At 39.8% G+C, this 17,852-nt stretch overlaps 1 protein-coding gene across 4 annotated transcripts in view; it reads right to left on the bottom strand.

Annotated features, from left to right (window-relative positions):
* TENM1 (teneurin transmembrane protein 1) overlaps nt 1-17,852 on the bottom strand; it is a 299,751-nt gene that overhangs the window by 42,277 nt on the left and 239,622 nt on the right. For all 4 annotated transcript variants that reach the window (XM_021406358.1, XM_021406359.1, XM_021406361.1 and 1 more), the window contains 4 exons: nt 16,456-16,705; nt 15,555-15,575; nt 11,202-11,434; nt 1,046-1,200 (listed from right to left, as the gene is read on the bottom strand). In XM_021406358.1, coding sequence (XP_021262033.1) covers nt 1,046-1,200; nt 11,202-11,434; nt 15,555-15,575; nt 16,456-16,705 — 659 coding nt within the window. The remainder of the gene's footprint in view (nt 1-1,045; nt 1,201-11,201; nt 11,435-15,554; nt 15,576-16,455; nt 16,706-17,852) is intronic.

The raw sequence follows: 17,852 nt of genomic DNA, 5'->3' as shown, positions 1-17,852 counted from the left end.
CAATCCTCAAGTGCTGCTGTGATGATAGCACTATATCCCATTGCTTGCCCTTGCAAAATTTGATTGAAACTACCCAAGACATTGACTCCATATTCCACGTGCATGTTTTTACTGCTGTTATTCAAATTCAGAAACTAGGAACAAGTTCTTACCATTGTTATGCAGTATATTTTAGCTGTGATTTTGCAGTTGTGAAAGACTGAGGAAAGGGCAGGGAGAAAATGAAATACAAAATCAACAATGCTGGTTATTAGCTGTCACGGTCCATAATATACTCTTTGTATGCTACGTGAATGCCTCAAGTTTTCTTCAAGTGCTGTTTTTCCCCATTTTGAAACTGTTTAATTCAAATATTTATTGGCAAAGGCCAATCCCTTCCTCGTGCTCCCTATAAGGGTGGCTTGCTGACTAGTCAGTAGTACTGTCTATGTTTCTTCATGATTATCTATATATCTTTTTTAGTATAAACTAGAGAGACGCTAAGTGTGCTTCAGTCCAATTTCTTTTACACTGCTCTTGAAATAAGAACTGAAAAGCACTTTGAGAAACGCACTGAAAGGCAGCAGCTTCACTACAGTACTGCTGCTTTGTAATTACATACCGTAACGCTCTTCCATGATTTAGAACAGACTTAGATGTCAACAGAGTATATATTTTTTCCATGTAGTAGTTCAAGCAAATCAGTCTGAATGCTGGACAAAAGGAAAGTACTCTAAACTTCCCATAAACTCCTTGGAAGCTGTACGTGAAATTAGCTAGCAACTTTCTAAAGCGGTATATATTCATTATATACTCCCTACACATTCACATGAATACTCCTGGATAAAATCAAGCGCACAGTTTTGCAGTTATGTAACACACCTTATAGATTTATCTAATACACCTTGAAATAATAATGTGAATAGAAGATTCACTCCACACTGTGCAGTTCAGGGTTATCTGATTCCTCTGGCATATTCTGATATATAATCCTTGTATGAGAAACCAATCTCTCAGTCTCCACGATGTGTAGAAGAGTGACAACACACACAAAAAAGGCGTCTACCTGAGTGATGTCCATCCCAGAGTCACAGCTCAATGGCTGGGTTGATGTGAGGCCATTGGAACCTATTATTGTCGTGATCACACCATTCTCATCAATTTTCCGGATCATGGTACCGTCAACGAAATAAATAAATCCATGCTTATCTATAGTGATACCTAGACGAAAGGAAAGGGTGAAAAAAAAGTGTTAACATTGACATTTTCCAGATTAAAGAAATATTTCACCTCCTCCTAAGGCTCTGAAAATCTGATGATTAAAATAAGTATGACTGTTTTTTTCTACTTATTACTTATTTGAGGCTTACACAAATTTTATATGGAAAGAGCTTATCCAGATATCAGACTGCCTTTGACTCACAGAGAAAGAAGGAAGATACAAGGAGGAAACAGAACAAAGCAGCAGATGCCTTTCTTGTAATGTATATAACATAAAGTTATGCTCAACAGCTTCATGGTCTTCATCACAGAGCGGGACAAGATTAGCTTTTCTAAAAGCTTATCTTACACTTGACTTTTCTTCATTTTTCACTTTCTTAACTGTCATGCAGAAGCATTTTTTTTTTTTTATTACTGCATTGTGTGACTTCCTGGAGCATCTGAGCAAGTAGGCAGCACCCACAGAAAGGAAGAATGACTTTTGCAGTGCAGGGGCTATACATACTAACGGTACAAAACAGGCTCTGCTTACCAGGTGGAAGGAATACCTGTGCTGCAGAATGTTCTGCAGTGTGGTGCTGCCCGGAGCACAGGGTCACCTACTGGAACCTGTCTCATGGCAAGAGTGGCTTCAGCAAGGGCTGGTGCTGCTGGGTCTGCAGTAGCTCTAGCACCACTGCACTGAAAAGGAGAGATGGACCTTGAAACAAACATGAGGGCACTGCAAAGTTCACGGGCTTCTGTATTTCCATATTTTCTGTATTTCACTGGAGAAACTGGAGCAGAGTGCTTGCTGTCTCCCACCAGCAGTATGTGGTGCCTCTGTGTCACAACCCTTGCCTGACCCTGGTCTGTCCCAGTCTAATAGTTTTTCCCCATTTCTTCCTGCATTCAATAACTGTCAGATGTTTCTATATTGCATGAAATGTATGTAAGATCTTTTTTCCCTGAAATGTCGACAATAGCTAGAAGAGCCCTTCTATTCATGTTAGCTTCATGAAATCCTTTCTACTGAACCTGCTCAATTTCTTGCTTTAAACTACTTCATAATTTCCCATTTAAAGTTGCATAACTTCGCAATTATAGCAGCTGCTGTGCACAGCCAAGCTATTTTAATAATGAATTTATGTTCTGCCGCACAGAAACGAAAGGCAGAGGACTTGAACAGATGGTTTGGACAGTGGCTTACATGGTTCTTGATTTTTGTCCCCTGCACTTAGCGCAGCGGAAGGTTGCATGTTCTCTGAGTTTACAAAACACTTGTCTGCATGCCAGCTGAGGATATCATGCAGCAATTCCATACACCGTTATGTAAGAACAGAAAAGAAAAAAATAACTTTTCCCCCCGTCTCCTAGTCCCATTTCCTGATATTTAGTTTCACTTCTTTATATACCTAGGAGCAGTTGTAGCTGAGGGTGGGGGGAAATAGTGCAGGGGACAGGGGCAGGACCAGGCAGCTGTGAGGGGCATCACCCAGACGTGTGGGGCTGGCAGTCCCCCCAGGCCCCTGGGTACGTGTACTTCCAGCAGCTGGAAGCGTGTCTGGCTTGCAGGCTGCCTCTTACAGTGCTACCACCCAGTGGCAGGGCCTCAGAATAAATCACCCATGGACACTTTTCTAACAGGAATGACATCAACACCAGTCTCTAGAGTAGCCAGCAGGTTACAAAGGCTTGCCTTTCTCCCAGACCAGGCAGGCTGATGGCCAGGGTTTCATGACCTGCTGCTTGGTTTGTATGTGTGTGAATGAGAAGGGCTACGTTCACCTCCCTGTACCACTACATGGGGCCACAGAGCAGGTGAATCTGGGGGCTCTTGGGTATCTTCTGCTCTTTCTGGGGCACTCTGGATACCCGACATTCTTCCTGGGTGCTGCATGCAGTGCTGCATGGTAAAGTTAAAGTGTGTCAGTGCATTAGAAAATGAAAAAACTGTTAGGAAATGATGCTAGGATTTCTTCTCGGATATGGGAAGGTCTCTTTAGATCTGTCCTCTTTTCAGATTCAGCCTCTTAACTCTTACAACTTTCTTGGAAGTCTCTTTAAGACTCATTCTGATGGAGGGGGGGAGAAAGGCCTTGCTGTGGTATGGATGGTGTGTGAATGCAGCTATGATTGTTGGAGGTGTTTTTAGCCTTCCTGATAATGCCTTGTGGAGCTGTATCAGTTGGAGGCATATCAGACATAGAAAGATGAGCTGAGACTTGCTTTGCTTTCCAGCATAGCTCACGCTTTGAAGTGAGAAAGCTGATGTGGGTGGGACCTACAGCACAGCTGCAGTGCCTTGGGGCCTGCCTCTGCACGGACAGCAAGGAGTGGTACTGCTCACCTGGGTCGGATCCATGCCACGGATAACCAAGGCCAGGATCCACCATCAGGGCAAATGCATCTTGTTTTACGCAATTTCCCTGCAAGCAGATGGCTCTGTTGGCTGCAAACCAGCCATTATATAAAAGTCAGAAATTATGCAGCAATGAAACAAAGCTACTCAGCTGTGCTGCTGAATGGATTTCAAACACCGTATAAGAAAACCAGAGATCTTCTAGCAATAACAACACACGTTTTACTTTCCAGCCGTGGCAGAAAGGCAGGCTATCTGCAGGGGAAGTACATATGCCAGTGTGGCATAAATAAGCCCGTGTCTTCAGTATTTGAGCAAAAGATAATAAATGCCTGGAACTTCCTAGTTAGCTAAGTTTCTTCAAGTGCTAGCATATAGAGGTCCAACAGTGGACCTGTGCTTACTCCTATATACTAAAATAATGTGACTTTGCCTGTTTGAAAAAATTACTTTTGCATTTAAAACATGTTGAGAAATGCCCTATGTAAGGCATCCATTAGAAAACAAAATACAGGTTTGTGACTCAACAGCCCCAGTTTATTCATTATTACAGCTGGATTCATTAATGTTCCTGATCACATCTTGTGTGATGCTTCACACAATCCGTGCTCTGAGAGCTTATCTTAATCCTTTTCTGATGTACAGTGTGATGTTTAATTGCTGAGGAACTTGTAGAGGGCCCATGTGTATGCTGTGTGTAATCATTTGCTCTGGGTGCAAGAGGCGTTGCTACTCACTCAGTGAGTGGCAATGGTCATTCTTAGGTGCTGCTTTATTTTGCCATTTTAATTCTGTTAACCAGCATTTAGCAATGGAGTGCTGCTGGTGCGATCACATGGCTACGAAGCATCATCACCAAAAAGACTGCAGCAAAAGTTTTGCTCTTTCTGTTTTCTGCACAAAACAGTACTTGGATGGGCTCGTTACAGCCATGACGAACAGAGAAGGCCGACTGTACTATCTCCTATTATATGCTCTGAGGAGTGATTTTGGTAAAGGGTTATTTCTCCTGACAGATCTTAGTGAGCGTACATATGCTATTAAAAATGCAAATAACACTTTGAAAGTTAACTGATCACTTCTGTGTGTAGCTCCCATAGGTATAAATTCAAAATACATATGAATGTTATAGATCTGACCTTTACTTTCACTCTTGAATCTTGGCTTTGCATCGTTAATGGCGCTAAACTCATGGTGAATTTATAATTAAATTGGAAAATATAGATTAAAATTAATAGAGCCAGTTCCCAATTAAGACAGATTCTTTTGGCCTTGTGTCATAGACCACATTTGCGTTTTAAGAAACTTCCTGGGAACAAATCCTTTCTGGAACGCAGCAGTGAATAACAGCTAGAGCTACATACTACTTTCTTCTGAATATTTACACTTTTTGCTCAGCTAAAAACTTTGTAAATGATCATTTCACATTGAAAACTTCCAATTAAGCTTCTGAAGAGTTTATACATGAACATCTAAAGCCACTGGTGAGGACTGATAAAAGAGAATGCCACCTTCAGCCGAAGAAAAATTGTATTTAGAAGAAACTTGTGATTCTCATAAAACTTTTAATAGGAAGAAGTGAATCAAATTGGTTAATTACCATTTTATGGTTGGTAAAAGGGCAAATTACATGCCATCTATTTCTAAACTTCTAAATGTCTCCACTGCTTTTAATTAAAGCTGCCATCTAGAAACTACTAAAGCAATTTTATGCAATTAGTTATTTATATGTTACCATAATACACCACTCAAAATATGATTCAAGTGATTTGCAGTCTGGTGCTTTGTGATCTTTGTCATCTTTACTTCATTACTGTCTTAGTACTAGCAGCAAAATTAACAATTTTTTGTCAGCTGGAACATGACTTCAGTACTTGCACTTCACTGTTCTCTTTGGAGATGGGGAACAGCAGAGCTGAAGCAAACAACATTTTTAACTATTGACTCCAGAACGTCCTGCTTCTAGTTGGAGACATGATGGCTGGGGTCATGCCTACAGCTGACAGTGGGTAGCATAAAGATGAACAACTAATGCATTCAAACAAAGGTTGGAGCAAGTTTAGGAAAACTTACTTTTCCCCCCAAAATTCACTTAGGTTCTACAGGCCTCTGAAATCACAGGTAACCAAGGATGCTGAAGAAAAATAATACATTTTGCTGAATCAAAAATGGCATGAGATGATTTTTTTACTTCTGATGCACGTATGATGATTTCAAGCTGCAAGCTGGTTTATTCTTTACAAGTTACTGCTGAAACATTCTGCTTTTATTTTCAAATTGTGTAAAAGGTTTCAAAAGCTCCTATGAATTTTAAAATGGCAAAGGTTGCTGAATGAACAGTAGATTAACTACAAAGGAATCTTGTTTTCATGAAAGAGTATATTGGGAATTTGGTCTGCATCCTATTGAAGCAAAGGGGAATCTCCAGCTGAGCAGGATCAGGCCCTAAATGGCCTATTGTGATTTGACAAATGTAAAGGTTTAATCTGAGCAGTTGCTCTTGCAGCTTTATTTACTTTAGCAAGAAGTGCTGCAGATGGTGAGCAGGAAGACTGATTATTTCAGGATGTAAGCTACTGGAGTGAACACATTTTCAAAACCGTGATTCTTTTAGTAGTATTTCCTTACGAAAATAACTTCAAGCAAAATGCATAAAACTAAGCTGCAGAACTGATTTTTAATTTAAGCTTTCATTTGTGTTGCATGGTCATGTGTCTGAGCGGAAAGCTCATTTTTATGCATGGGCTTTAGAACTTACTCCAGCCTCCGACATTTCCCTGCTGCCTGCTTTGAGGTCACCGCTTATCTTCAGGTAGGCTGAACCCAGCCTGCAGTTCTCAATTCCTTCTGCAGCAGTGACTCTCCACACAGCTTGCACAGATGTGACCATCTATCTTCCAGTCCCAAAGTCTGCTCTGGACTCAGGAGTCAAAAACCATGCACTGCGGGGACTTGGATGGTTAATTCTTTGGATTTAGAGCTTGGGCTTCCAAACATTGTAAGTCATTTTGGTAACTTATGGTTCAGTCATTGGAGGGACTTGCTGGCTCAACATAAGCGACTTAGTTTCCTCTCCCATGCCAGTTGTCCTGTGGGCATGTTCTGAGACTGTCTCAAAACACACAGTAATTTAAATCAGATGTTAATCTAAGTCACTTTTCTTGGTATACTGATGCGAAAACGCTATCTCAGCAAAAAACGGGTAACTTGATTGTCTCAGGCTCTACCACCTCTGTCAATTAAGCCTGGAAAGTCAAACCTATGTACATGTCCAAAGCCCACTGGTTTCAGGGGGTTAATGGTAAGTATCTAATGCCTTTGATATAGGAATTGCCTTTGCAGTGTAAAGTAGACAACTCTTTGGTATTGCTATTAATTTTAGTGCTTACTGCTCCAAAATTTAGTGACTAATCTAGTAAAATCAGGAGGCTGTTCCTTAGTGCCCTATTATAAATATTACTCAGGACAGTTTAAATGTTCCAGAGTTGGTGACTAGATATGCCATAAATACTTCTTAATCAAAAAATAGCCCAAGCTACCAAACAGTATTCCCACCCCAAAATTAAAATCTGTTGCTTAGTAAAGTTCAAGATATTAGAATTGAGTCAGTGATTAATATCTTGTGTAGTTACTACTTCATTTTCAATATCTTTTTGTGTAATAAATGTGTTCAGCTTGTCACATATCTTACTTTATGTCCCCACCTTGTACCATTTCACATTTTGCTTAAGTACTTGGTCATCTATTACATGACTCATTAGTCTGAGTTCTATACAGAATTAAAGAAAGTTGCAGTAAAAATAATATATTGAAGTTCAAGTTTCAACTACATCACCCATGCATGTTTAAAAGCATCTTTCAAAGTCAGCTCCAACGCACAATTGTGTGAGATTAATGTTCAAAAGGCCCCATCTCTAGTTCTTCATGGAGAAGTGGGAACAGAGTGAACAAAGCCCCCCACGTTTGTTAGCTGAGAAATGAAAGCTGGGGAATGATCAAATCATCACTGACTAGTGTGACCATGATGTTTACTGTTTGACATTCAGTTCCTGGTCGCTTGGCAAAGTCAGCCATGCCAGATAATTAGAAATGAAAGTCAATGAAGGCCTTAAGTAATCAAATAATTATTCAGGACTCTCCAAAAGCAAACTGAAAAACCAGAACAACAAAGAAACCACCCTACCTCTACGCTCACTGAAGTAGAAAAACCTGAGTTCAAAACACTTAAAATAGTATTACTAGCAATGTTCCTTCAGAGAAGTAAATAAGTGTATATGAATTTCCACTCTCTTCCATACTTCTGAGGATGTTACCAAACAGGATTAAGTTTCACGACAGTATGACACAATAGGTATTTCTTATCAATTTTAAAAGTGGATAAACCAAGTCATATAGATAAGGCTCTATTCAAAGTTGCAAGCAGTCAGTAGCAGAAATGAGAATACAACTTCTGAGGTGTAACTAACCAAGGTCAGCCACTATACTACTAGATACTACCTTTCTACTACCAAAAATTCCTTTATTTATTGCAGAAAAAGGGAACATTCAGAACAAAAATAAGGCAGGTAGAATAAATGGAGCCAAAAGGAAGTTCTCCTACACCAGCCTAATAATAAATGTACATCTTGTCTCGTCGAGTAATGCATTTAAATATATTTAATATCTTTTTCTATTACCTCGTCTTTATCTCCATGATGAGGTACAAATTTTTAGATTGTAAAAAATCTCAGAGATGATGAAAAATTAAAGTAATTCATTTGGTTCTGTGGTCAAATACTGCATTACATTATGTTGCTTTTTGTTCAAATATCTTTAAATGTGGAAAAGATGCTGCTGAATCTCTGGACTCACCAACGCCTTTGCCAGTGTGTCCTGTCTTCTAGAAATAATATTTACACATACATCCTGTATGTAATTTTAGTAGAAAAGTGACATCTTCTAACTTAATAATGATTCCATTAACAAACAAAATGAATGACCCCAAATATTCATTAAATTATACTTAACTATGTACGTTTTTCAGTTTTTTTTTTCATAAATGCTAAGTAACAGGCACCAGGCAAGCACTTCCTACTGCTTTTGAGATTTTTTAGTGTCTTAGTGCAGCAGAAAACAAGGATGTGCACTTATAAGGCCATCATGGTAATGCACAGCTAGCGGTTTGCCCTGTGCTGGTGACTGTGGGTTGATGTTGCGTTGTCCCCTGTACAACAAGGGGAATGTGACACTCCATAATTACTTCAAACGGAAATATAAAACCCACAGCATAGAAAATGACATACAATTTCAATTTAAATTGACATAATTTAGATGCATAAATCAGCTGGGAGCCATTACCTGAATTTGCCAATGCCTGAGCCACTGCTTGCTTACAGTTAATTTTTTAATTTTTGCTGTCTGCCCCAGCATTCACGAACTGTGCTTTTTATTCTAATCTTAATGACTAGAACCTGCTGAGGAAAGCAGTTATGCATGCATATTTTTTTAAGTAGATATATTACAAATTTGCACCGAGATACTGCCCCAGCAAGAAGGTACGATGAAACAATGAATTGTATTGTAATTAGATGTAATCAATTGTAGCCAACAACAATACATTGATTATTTTCCTGCTAAAGGATGTGAAAACCTTTCTTCTCAACTATTTTTAGAATTGATTCATAACATTAATTAGCTGCCAGAAGATTAACATTTGTTCTTGTCTCACACTTAACTTCCATCATTAAAGACATGTTGAAGTTGCTCTATCTATAATTAAAATGTGTCGCTTGGTAAGCCTTAAAACAGGATTATTTGCTCGCCCTAGAAATGTTTGTCTGTATATACATTCTAATTTCCGACTGATACACAGCCTTCCTTTATTAGCTTAAGAAAAATAATTCCTCAGAGCTAGTCATTAGGAGCAGCGGTGTGCTACAGGGGGAGCTTGCTAAAAGCCCACTTATGGGCTCTGCCATTGGAGCTGCTGCTTATCCTCTGTTCCAGGGATCTCAGCAGGAGCTGATGTTGATCAGCTTGTTTAGATGACCAAATCCCGACCCTCTATCTCAGTTCTAATGCAAACTGCAGTTTTAATGCATGTTGTGAGGTGATTAATTATGCCACTAGTGGGGATTCAAGGCATCAGGTGTGTTTTGCCTGTGACAATACAGAAGTACTCTGAAAGAACGGCTCCAACAAAATGCCTCCTTCACATGGGGCAGGTGAGAGGCTCCTGCTTTGGAAAGTGCATTGAATGGGGAAGGACAAACTGAATTTCTCAGTACAATTGATCCTTCTGTCTGTTTGATTTGAAAAGCTCTGGCTTGAAATGCATAAGTAAGCCCCACTAACCAGAGTCACCTGAATGTATAAAAGACAAACAAAAAAATTTTAACAATACTCTTTGCCTAGAAGTTAAATATGATTAAATGCTGCCACCTTGCAATAGAAAGGTATTTAAATAGGAGTGCAACAAACAAGGAAGGAGTATGTACGATAGAACCATAGGATGCATGTTGGAAGGTTCCTTAAAGAGCAGTTAGATCCAACTGTGCCATAGGCAGGGACACCTCCCACTAGATCAGGCTGCCCAAAGCCCCCAGCAACCTGGCCTTGAAGAATTCTAAAGATCTGGTACCCAAAAAGTATCTGGAAAACATGTTCCAATGAATTACCACTCCCATAGTATAAAATATTTATCTGAAAATAATGCCTCCTCTTTATTTCCACTGAAACTGCAATAGACACCAAGAGTACAATAACACTATTTGATGAAGCAGATTCTCAGCTACAAAGCACTCTTTTTCAACACAGTCACCACCATTAGCTGTGCATTTTCACCAGTGATGAACAGGAGCCTGCATGCTGTGCTCGTAAATGGAAGTGCCCCACTGTCATTGTCACCACTACTGAAACACACCGCCCACCGCTCTCACATCCACTGTTTGGTCTCCAACAACATTCAGCAAGTGTTGATGAATGTCAATGGGTGCCATTTTTTTCTACATGGAGAAATTCAGTTCCACAGCTTTGTTTCATACACCCTTCCATGTCAGATGCCATTCTGTGAGGCTGCCCTTCTGCTACCATCTGTCACATGGCAACAAAACGTAATGGGATATTGGTAGGAAGGTTCTGCCTTTGCTGCCATACCACCAACATTCACCTCTGATGTTGTCAAGCAGTATAATAAAAAAGGAGGCATTACTTTCAGAGCTTCCCTTGTATATTCAAATGAAATCCCCATCCAGTCCTCCCACAAAAAGGAGCCAGGACTGAAAGGTCTGGGCTGCTCTAACCTTATTTTGGTAGCCCCATTGCAGTCCCACCCACACTGGACTTCTCTGGTTTTTCTTTCTCCAAAACCTAACCGCAGCCAAATCCTACACAGCTCTCAGGTCCAATTCCAACCCCACTTTGAGCTCCCACAAAAAGGGAGCGACAGAATTTGGCAGCCCATTTCAACAGCTTCTAGCTAGAGTGTGCTTCTCAAGCTAGTCTCTCTTACAACGGACTGCTACTTAAAAGTTGAATGAGCTTGATTAAATTATTTTGCTTGACCGCGGTTGATCATATCACGTGAGACTTTTTTCTGCATATCCACTTGCATCTGCACTTTTAAGTAATGTAGGGAAATGTCAGCTGACCACCACATACTTCAAATATGCTCTTTTCTTACCTCTTGGGCTGTTGAGAGATGCCTCTGATGCCTTCCCACCATCTCCACAGTGACTCTGGTCAAATGGGAGGCACTGATCACCTGTTCCTGCCACCACATCCACGTTTTTGGCCAGATCCTTTGTTTCAATGAGTGATTTTGCTTTGTAAACTCTTCTGGTGTTGGTATCTGACAAGTAAAGGGATTCTGATACTGGGTCAACAGCCAAGTAATATTTATGTGCGGGACTTGTACTAGAAGAGAAGAAGAACAAAATTATTTTTTTTCTTATTAATTTTTGTTCATGGTAGCCTAACGCTTGTATACCCCTATTTAATTCTGCTATGAATTGGAGATGAGAGTCATAAGCGAGACCAGCTATCAGGAGCTCATCCAAGCACCATCACAGAAGCAGGAATCAGTAGCAGCCATAGAGCCTGCCCATCCTGGTTGGTGTCAGTTAGTGGGCTTATCCACAGTGGTACTACTGGAGTTGGTGTGGTCATGAGGACCAGGCGACCGAATGTAAAGCTAATCAGAGTGACTTCAGCTTATTTAATAATTATTACCTTCAAAAGCAAGGTCATTTTTTCCTACACCTTTTAAGTCTTAGTACTCTTGGCACTGAAAACACATCTGGCTTGAAGCAAAGTGAATCACAGATTGCTCTGCATGGGTACTACTACTCACTCTTGGTTATTTTTATCCGTTTCTAAACCTCAGGAAATATGAAGGTATGAAATATGGTGCCTTAATTCATGCCGACTGTATTGTCAGGAGCAAGGCAGAAGGCCAAGCACTGTCAGCGCAGCTAGGCATGAATTAATACACCATAATTCATGCACCAAAGTCCATTATTGAGCTTATAAAATGCTATTTAAAAAAATATTTACATACGTTAATTAAATGGTGAGGATGATAAATTCTAATCAGAAAAACTAGGCTTCATCTTACTATCAGGTAAGACTTTCTGCTTCTTTTTGAGCGCAAAGTTAATTTTGAGTTTGAGGAAATTGCCTGGGCTCATGGCACACCACACTGGTGTCCCAAACCTGGTGAGACTGATGACAAAATAGACCCTGGATGGGTGTAGATCCTTCAGACCACTCAGACCACTGCTGAAAATGGAGGAGCTGGGCAGAGGCAGAGTGGTGGCCAAAGCTTGGTGTGGTGTCCAGGTCTTGGGTGGTATTTTTTCCGCTGCTGAGTTTCTCCTAAGGAGGCGATTGCTGACCGCTGCTCGTATGAGATGTGGTGCTCCTGTCACTCTTCATGCAGCTGTTCTAATAAACACACTCTCAAGGACTGTTATGTAGATTAGAAGATTGTCAAATCTCTATCTTTCTCTTTATAAAATGGTGCTAACACCTAGGATTTCTGCAATAAAGTTAAGAAATGAGCTCTCCCAGATTTGTCAGTTTTGTTCATAGAGTGGCTTTGGCAGCGCGCTTTGTCTAGCCCAGGCACAACAAACCAGGACGGGAAGAAACCAGACAAAACAGAGCTGAAGAACTGGTAGAGATCCCAGGACAGCTACATAATGTCTGAAATGACACTGACTTATTTTATTGACCAGGTTCTGGGTTGCTGTAGCCTCTCTAAAAATGAAGCTTTTGCTTGGCTGAGGCAGACACCAAGCTTTATTAATCATCTGTTGGACAGCTCTGCCTCACCGAACAATGTGGCAAAACAATGTAAAAATACTCAACGTATTTATTAATTTAGCACTCTGACTACTCTAAACATTGCTAAGAAACCCCTAACAGACAATCAGTTGAAATCTTTATTTGATTTATTAGCAATTAGGCCAGTGCTGTAACCGAGATAAATGTGATGGAGCTTGAGCCTATTTCATTTCTCGTTTTCCATTCAAAAAGGGACGGAAACTACTGAGTACCTCTGAGGACTGATTCACCAGCTAGACTAGCTTAAAGCTGACCTTAGTCATAAGCTTCTACAAAAGACAGAAGGGGGAAGTAGAAGCAATGAGACAATCCCACAACTGGGGAACAAATGTGAAACCCAGTCCAAGGAAATACGGGGAATGGGAGAGAACCACAGTATGATGAAAAATGAGTAAATGGATATGAGCTAAAGGTAGTTAATGTTGAATTACACATCATCATTATTATACAATTATTTGTTAAAAACATATGAGGATTGTTTGTGCTCTCAGGAGTGAGCTCAGAAGAGCCTGCCCAGCTAAAAAATGACTTTTTAATAAAATACTGCTGACGAAAAAGTTGCAAGGAGAATTCTAGATGTTAAATAAACATATTCTCCATCATGTAGAAATTGCAGAGAGCCAGCAGTCATTATATACCCTCCTTGTAGACGCATTTTCTATCATCCTTGTCATTACATTTAATAGGCCGGCTGTTAGAAAGCTCCTGATGTTATCTATGCTCAAAGCCTTGAATACTAAAATGTTTAAATTTAAAGAATATTAGCAAAAAATGGAACAAAAGCAAATACTCCTTATCTTTGCAAAAGTTTGCAGTCAAATCTAGACCTGAGCTTATTTAAATTAGTCTATATCACATAATACATAAAGAGCCTAGGATTCACGATTAATTTTTCCAGAACAAATGATGATATTCAGTAGTACAATTCATCCCCGCAACCTCAAAGCCTAGTTCCCATTTGACCAGTTACCCAACACTTAGATCTTATTAAAATTTTGATGACAAAGTTTAGCAAACCAAACAGGATGAACCATTTTTAAACAGTCAAAACCAAGGACTGTCCCTTCTCTACCTCCTAGTCTCCCAACACTACCCTTTTTGACACGGAATTTTCTTTGTTCTGATAAAAGCTTATTTTTCTCTGCTGTTGTGGAGATTAGAGGTTGTGTGGAGGACTTGGATTTTAAGCCTTTTCCTTCTTGGACTGTTGCAAGCCTCTGACAGAATTCATTTCCTTCTCCCAGGTACGTGAATATCACAGAAATTTCCAAGATGTGTATGACCCAGTAGTCATCCTTGCTGTGGCCTTTGAAGCCTGAACAGGACAGCATACATTGGGACTGACGAGCGCTCCTCCATAACCTCAAGGACCACAAAAACTTCAATTTACTTCCTCAGATCTTCCTCAGATTTCACTTGGACAGGATACTGATAGAGGTAATTATTATTGTAATTAATAGGGCTGTGGTACTTGTGTATTCTCACAACTTGATTTAATTAAGGCTTAAGCTCTTCTCAGAAAAAAAAAAAAACAAAACAGTTCTAATGAGAAGGCATTTAAAAAATTCTACTTTCCAAAGAAACCTCCAAATTAAAAACCTGATTGAAGGTCTGAATGCACTATAGAATAAGTACATTCAATTTACTTCTTTTCATTAGTGTACAAAGATACTGATCAGTTTAGCATAAAGGCAAATGGAAATGACCCTTCAGCTAAAATATAAAAACCTTGTGCTTAAAAGCTAGGAATTATTCATTTTTATTAACCTTTCACTGTAAAATATATGAAATATGACATCTTCTACAAGCAGGCTGGCAAATAATCTATAGTATTCAATAGCATTCTAGTGGCTACATCAATTAATTCTGACCATTGCTTTCAGCCTGCAAGACACACGCTCAGTCCATGCAGCACTTCCTGCTATGCCATGCAATCATCAGCTTCCATGGTTTATTCATCTCATGTACTAGAATACCTAATGTGTGTTCCTCAGGGTACACAGTGTCTCGGCACCTTGCTCTCTCTTCCTAGCCTGCAACGTCACTTTTGCAGGTGGACTGCTACACCTTACTATCTGTTGCAGAAGTCTTGTTTCCAACATTTCAACATTAATTCTTTAAAAAAAAAAAAAAAAAAGACTTTACATTGCAATGTCAAAATGTTAAACAAAAATGGGAGCAGTAACTTGCTGTAGCTGGAGGAACCAAGGATGGACATGTGATGTGCTTTGGTACTGCCTCATTCTTGGTGCACATCTTGTAACTACGGCAGCTTTTATAGCCCTAGTATGCTAGAACCTCCAAAGCATGGGCTCTTGGGGACTCCGAAGTCTTTTTATTATTTCTTCGTTGCTAAAAATCCAGCTTGCTTGTCTAGCTATATCTATGATCATACAAGCATAATATGACAAGTGTATGACAGCTCTGGACAGCATTCCCAGCTTGCAGGTTCAAGCTTCTCCATCTCTGCTTGGTGATCAACTGATTTTTACACCAATCAGTTGACAAAATCAACTGATTTGATCTCTTCAAAGGGAACAAACCAAACTACCTTAAAGGTGAATTTGATTAACATTTACATTTATTGAATTTAGAGTTTCTCTACATCAGGACTTTGACAAGTCAGGACTTTTCTAAGGGTATTTCCTTGAACATGGTTCACATATTTCCATTACCGTGTTTTACTCACCTGTGCCTTGTGTCTCTATTCCTAGTAAGACAGTCGGGTTCAGGTTTTAAAAAAAAAAAAAAAAAGAAGAAATATTAATTCTCCAGAAAAGTTCTATTTTTTGTCTGACTGCTGTATGGCAATAACAAAACATTGTTTATCCTGGTTTTCAGTATCACTTCTTCCTCTCAAAATATGCTTCCTTTCTGCCACCCACCACCCGCACATTTCCAAGTTCATTCTGAACAATCAGCCCACAATTTCATCACCTGCAATGCTAGCTAGTTAGATTCGTGGCTGTTAAGTATGAGAAATTTAGTGCATCAGTGTCCAAAATCTTTCCTGCCTTTCTCCACATCCCTGACAGGGAATCCAAATCAGGAGTCATTAATACAGTGGAGTTGTCAGCCAGCCCTTCCTGAAACACACTGGTCTGCAATGCCAGGCTTGTTTGGCTGCTTAAGCCCAGCCACATCCTGTTACGGATGGAGAACAATTTAATTGTATTAATTTCAGCCACAGTAGGTCTATCTGATGAGACACTGTGCATATCTGCTATGGAATGGGAGGAGGTCTTAAAAGAAAAAAAAACTTCCGAGATTTCTAAACTTTTTTGGGGGGAGGAAATAATTGCATGAGAATTCCCACGAGAAGAAAGAACAGCTCTATTAACTCTGCACTTCGTAGAAATTCATTATGCAATCCCCATTCTGAAGGCTGCTTGTGATGCCCTTTTCAACTTATGATTTTAAAGAATGCGTAAGTTTTCTATGACTGAGTTTGACTGTCAATGAGACGCGTGCTCAGGAGACAACTAAATGTGGCCGAGTCTTTAAATCAAAAAGGAAAAAGTCTCACTGTAGTTTCCATAGGCGTATCACAGCCAGGACAGGGACACAAGCCATAGCTAATCTCTCTTTACCTTAACTCTAATATGCCAATAGAGTTTCCAGAGGGAAAGATCCGTCTGACAAAATTGAAGTCTCCGATATACACACTCCCGTCAGGCCCAGAAGTCAAAGCAACTGGGGCAAAGAGTTTGCTGTTGAGTGCAAGACCGTTGCAGTTGGAGCAGGAGACACTCCTCTGGTGTCCGTTGCCCATCACAGTAGAGATGACCGGTGGCTGCTGGGAAATGAACATGTTTTCACCATTTCCTTTGTGTACAATTCCTAGGCAGAAGGTGGGAGGGGATGTGAGAAAACAGGAGAAAAAAAGCAAAAAAAAACCAACAAAAAAAAAGCAGATATATAGCACTTGAACTGCTCTGCAGTTCGGTATGTTGCAATCCTAGAGAAGAGCAGATCAGCAAAATAGCAACAGACATCAGATCTGTGAAAACTTCATTACGGGGCTGCACGAACCTCCTCTGAGTTCGCTCAGTCCCAGGCTTCCCCACCACCATTTTGTCCATCAGTGGTTAGTGGCTCTTTTAAAAGCCAACATCATGAGGAGAGCTCACGGTTGGTTAGTGCTCTAACAAATTGACTGCTAATTGCAGTGCTATCCGATTTCTCAGGGATTACTACTTTAATATTCATTTTATTCATAAATTTTTATTAGGTAGCAGAGGAATTTCTGAGGCAGTTTGAATATTTAATTAAAGGAGATTAATGGGACTACTATGCATTTTTCACAAAGGAGCACTGAGTGGCAGTGCAAAATCAATATTCACATTGAAATGCGAGTCCTTCATGGTATATAAAAATGGTCCCAGCATTTCTTACCAACAGGCGTATGTTACGTTCTGCCATAAAGTTCAGAACAACTTGTCAGAGGATCAGTTACTTCAGCCCTGCTCTGCAGCATATGGTGTTGAATTTTCCTGATTACTACATTGGCAATACCAGAGCCGCTACAAACAATTATTGTCTTAAGTAGATATTTGCAGCGCTTATTTCAAATAACATAAGAAAGAGTGACACATTCAATGGCATATTACTGCAAAATTTTGGCTGTTTGAGAGCGAAAGAGAGCTATTCTTAAAAATGTCCTGTTTCCCTTAAAGAGCCCAGTATTTCATCAGGAACAAAGTGGCATAATTAAAGGAATAAACCCATGGGAATGTGCTTTCTGGAGGACTCTCACTGATACACCGGGAAACAAGAGACTGCAGTAAGGACACATTAAACCACTTCAGTGTTTTCCTGAAATGTGTGTGCTGCCACTGCCCTCTTTTCTTAAATTCTTCTATGGCTTTCAGGTAAGTCAAATTAAAATGTACTGAGTGTTGCCATGGCTGTTTTGAGAAGAATTCTATTAAAATACAATAACATTCAGAACAGTAAAGGACAGAATGCACACATTTACTTGAATTCT

This window comes from Numida meleagris, chromosome 8 (genome assembly GCF_002078875.1).
Source record: "Numida meleagris isolate 19003 breed g44 Domestic line chromosome 8, NumMel1.0, whole genome shotgun sequence".
In the NCBI taxonomy this organism is placed as follows: domain Eukaryota; kingdom Metazoa; phylum Chordata; class Aves; order Galliformes; family Numididae; genus Numida; species Numida meleagris.
This window is presented reverse-complemented; position numbering and strand designations above follow the sequence as displayed.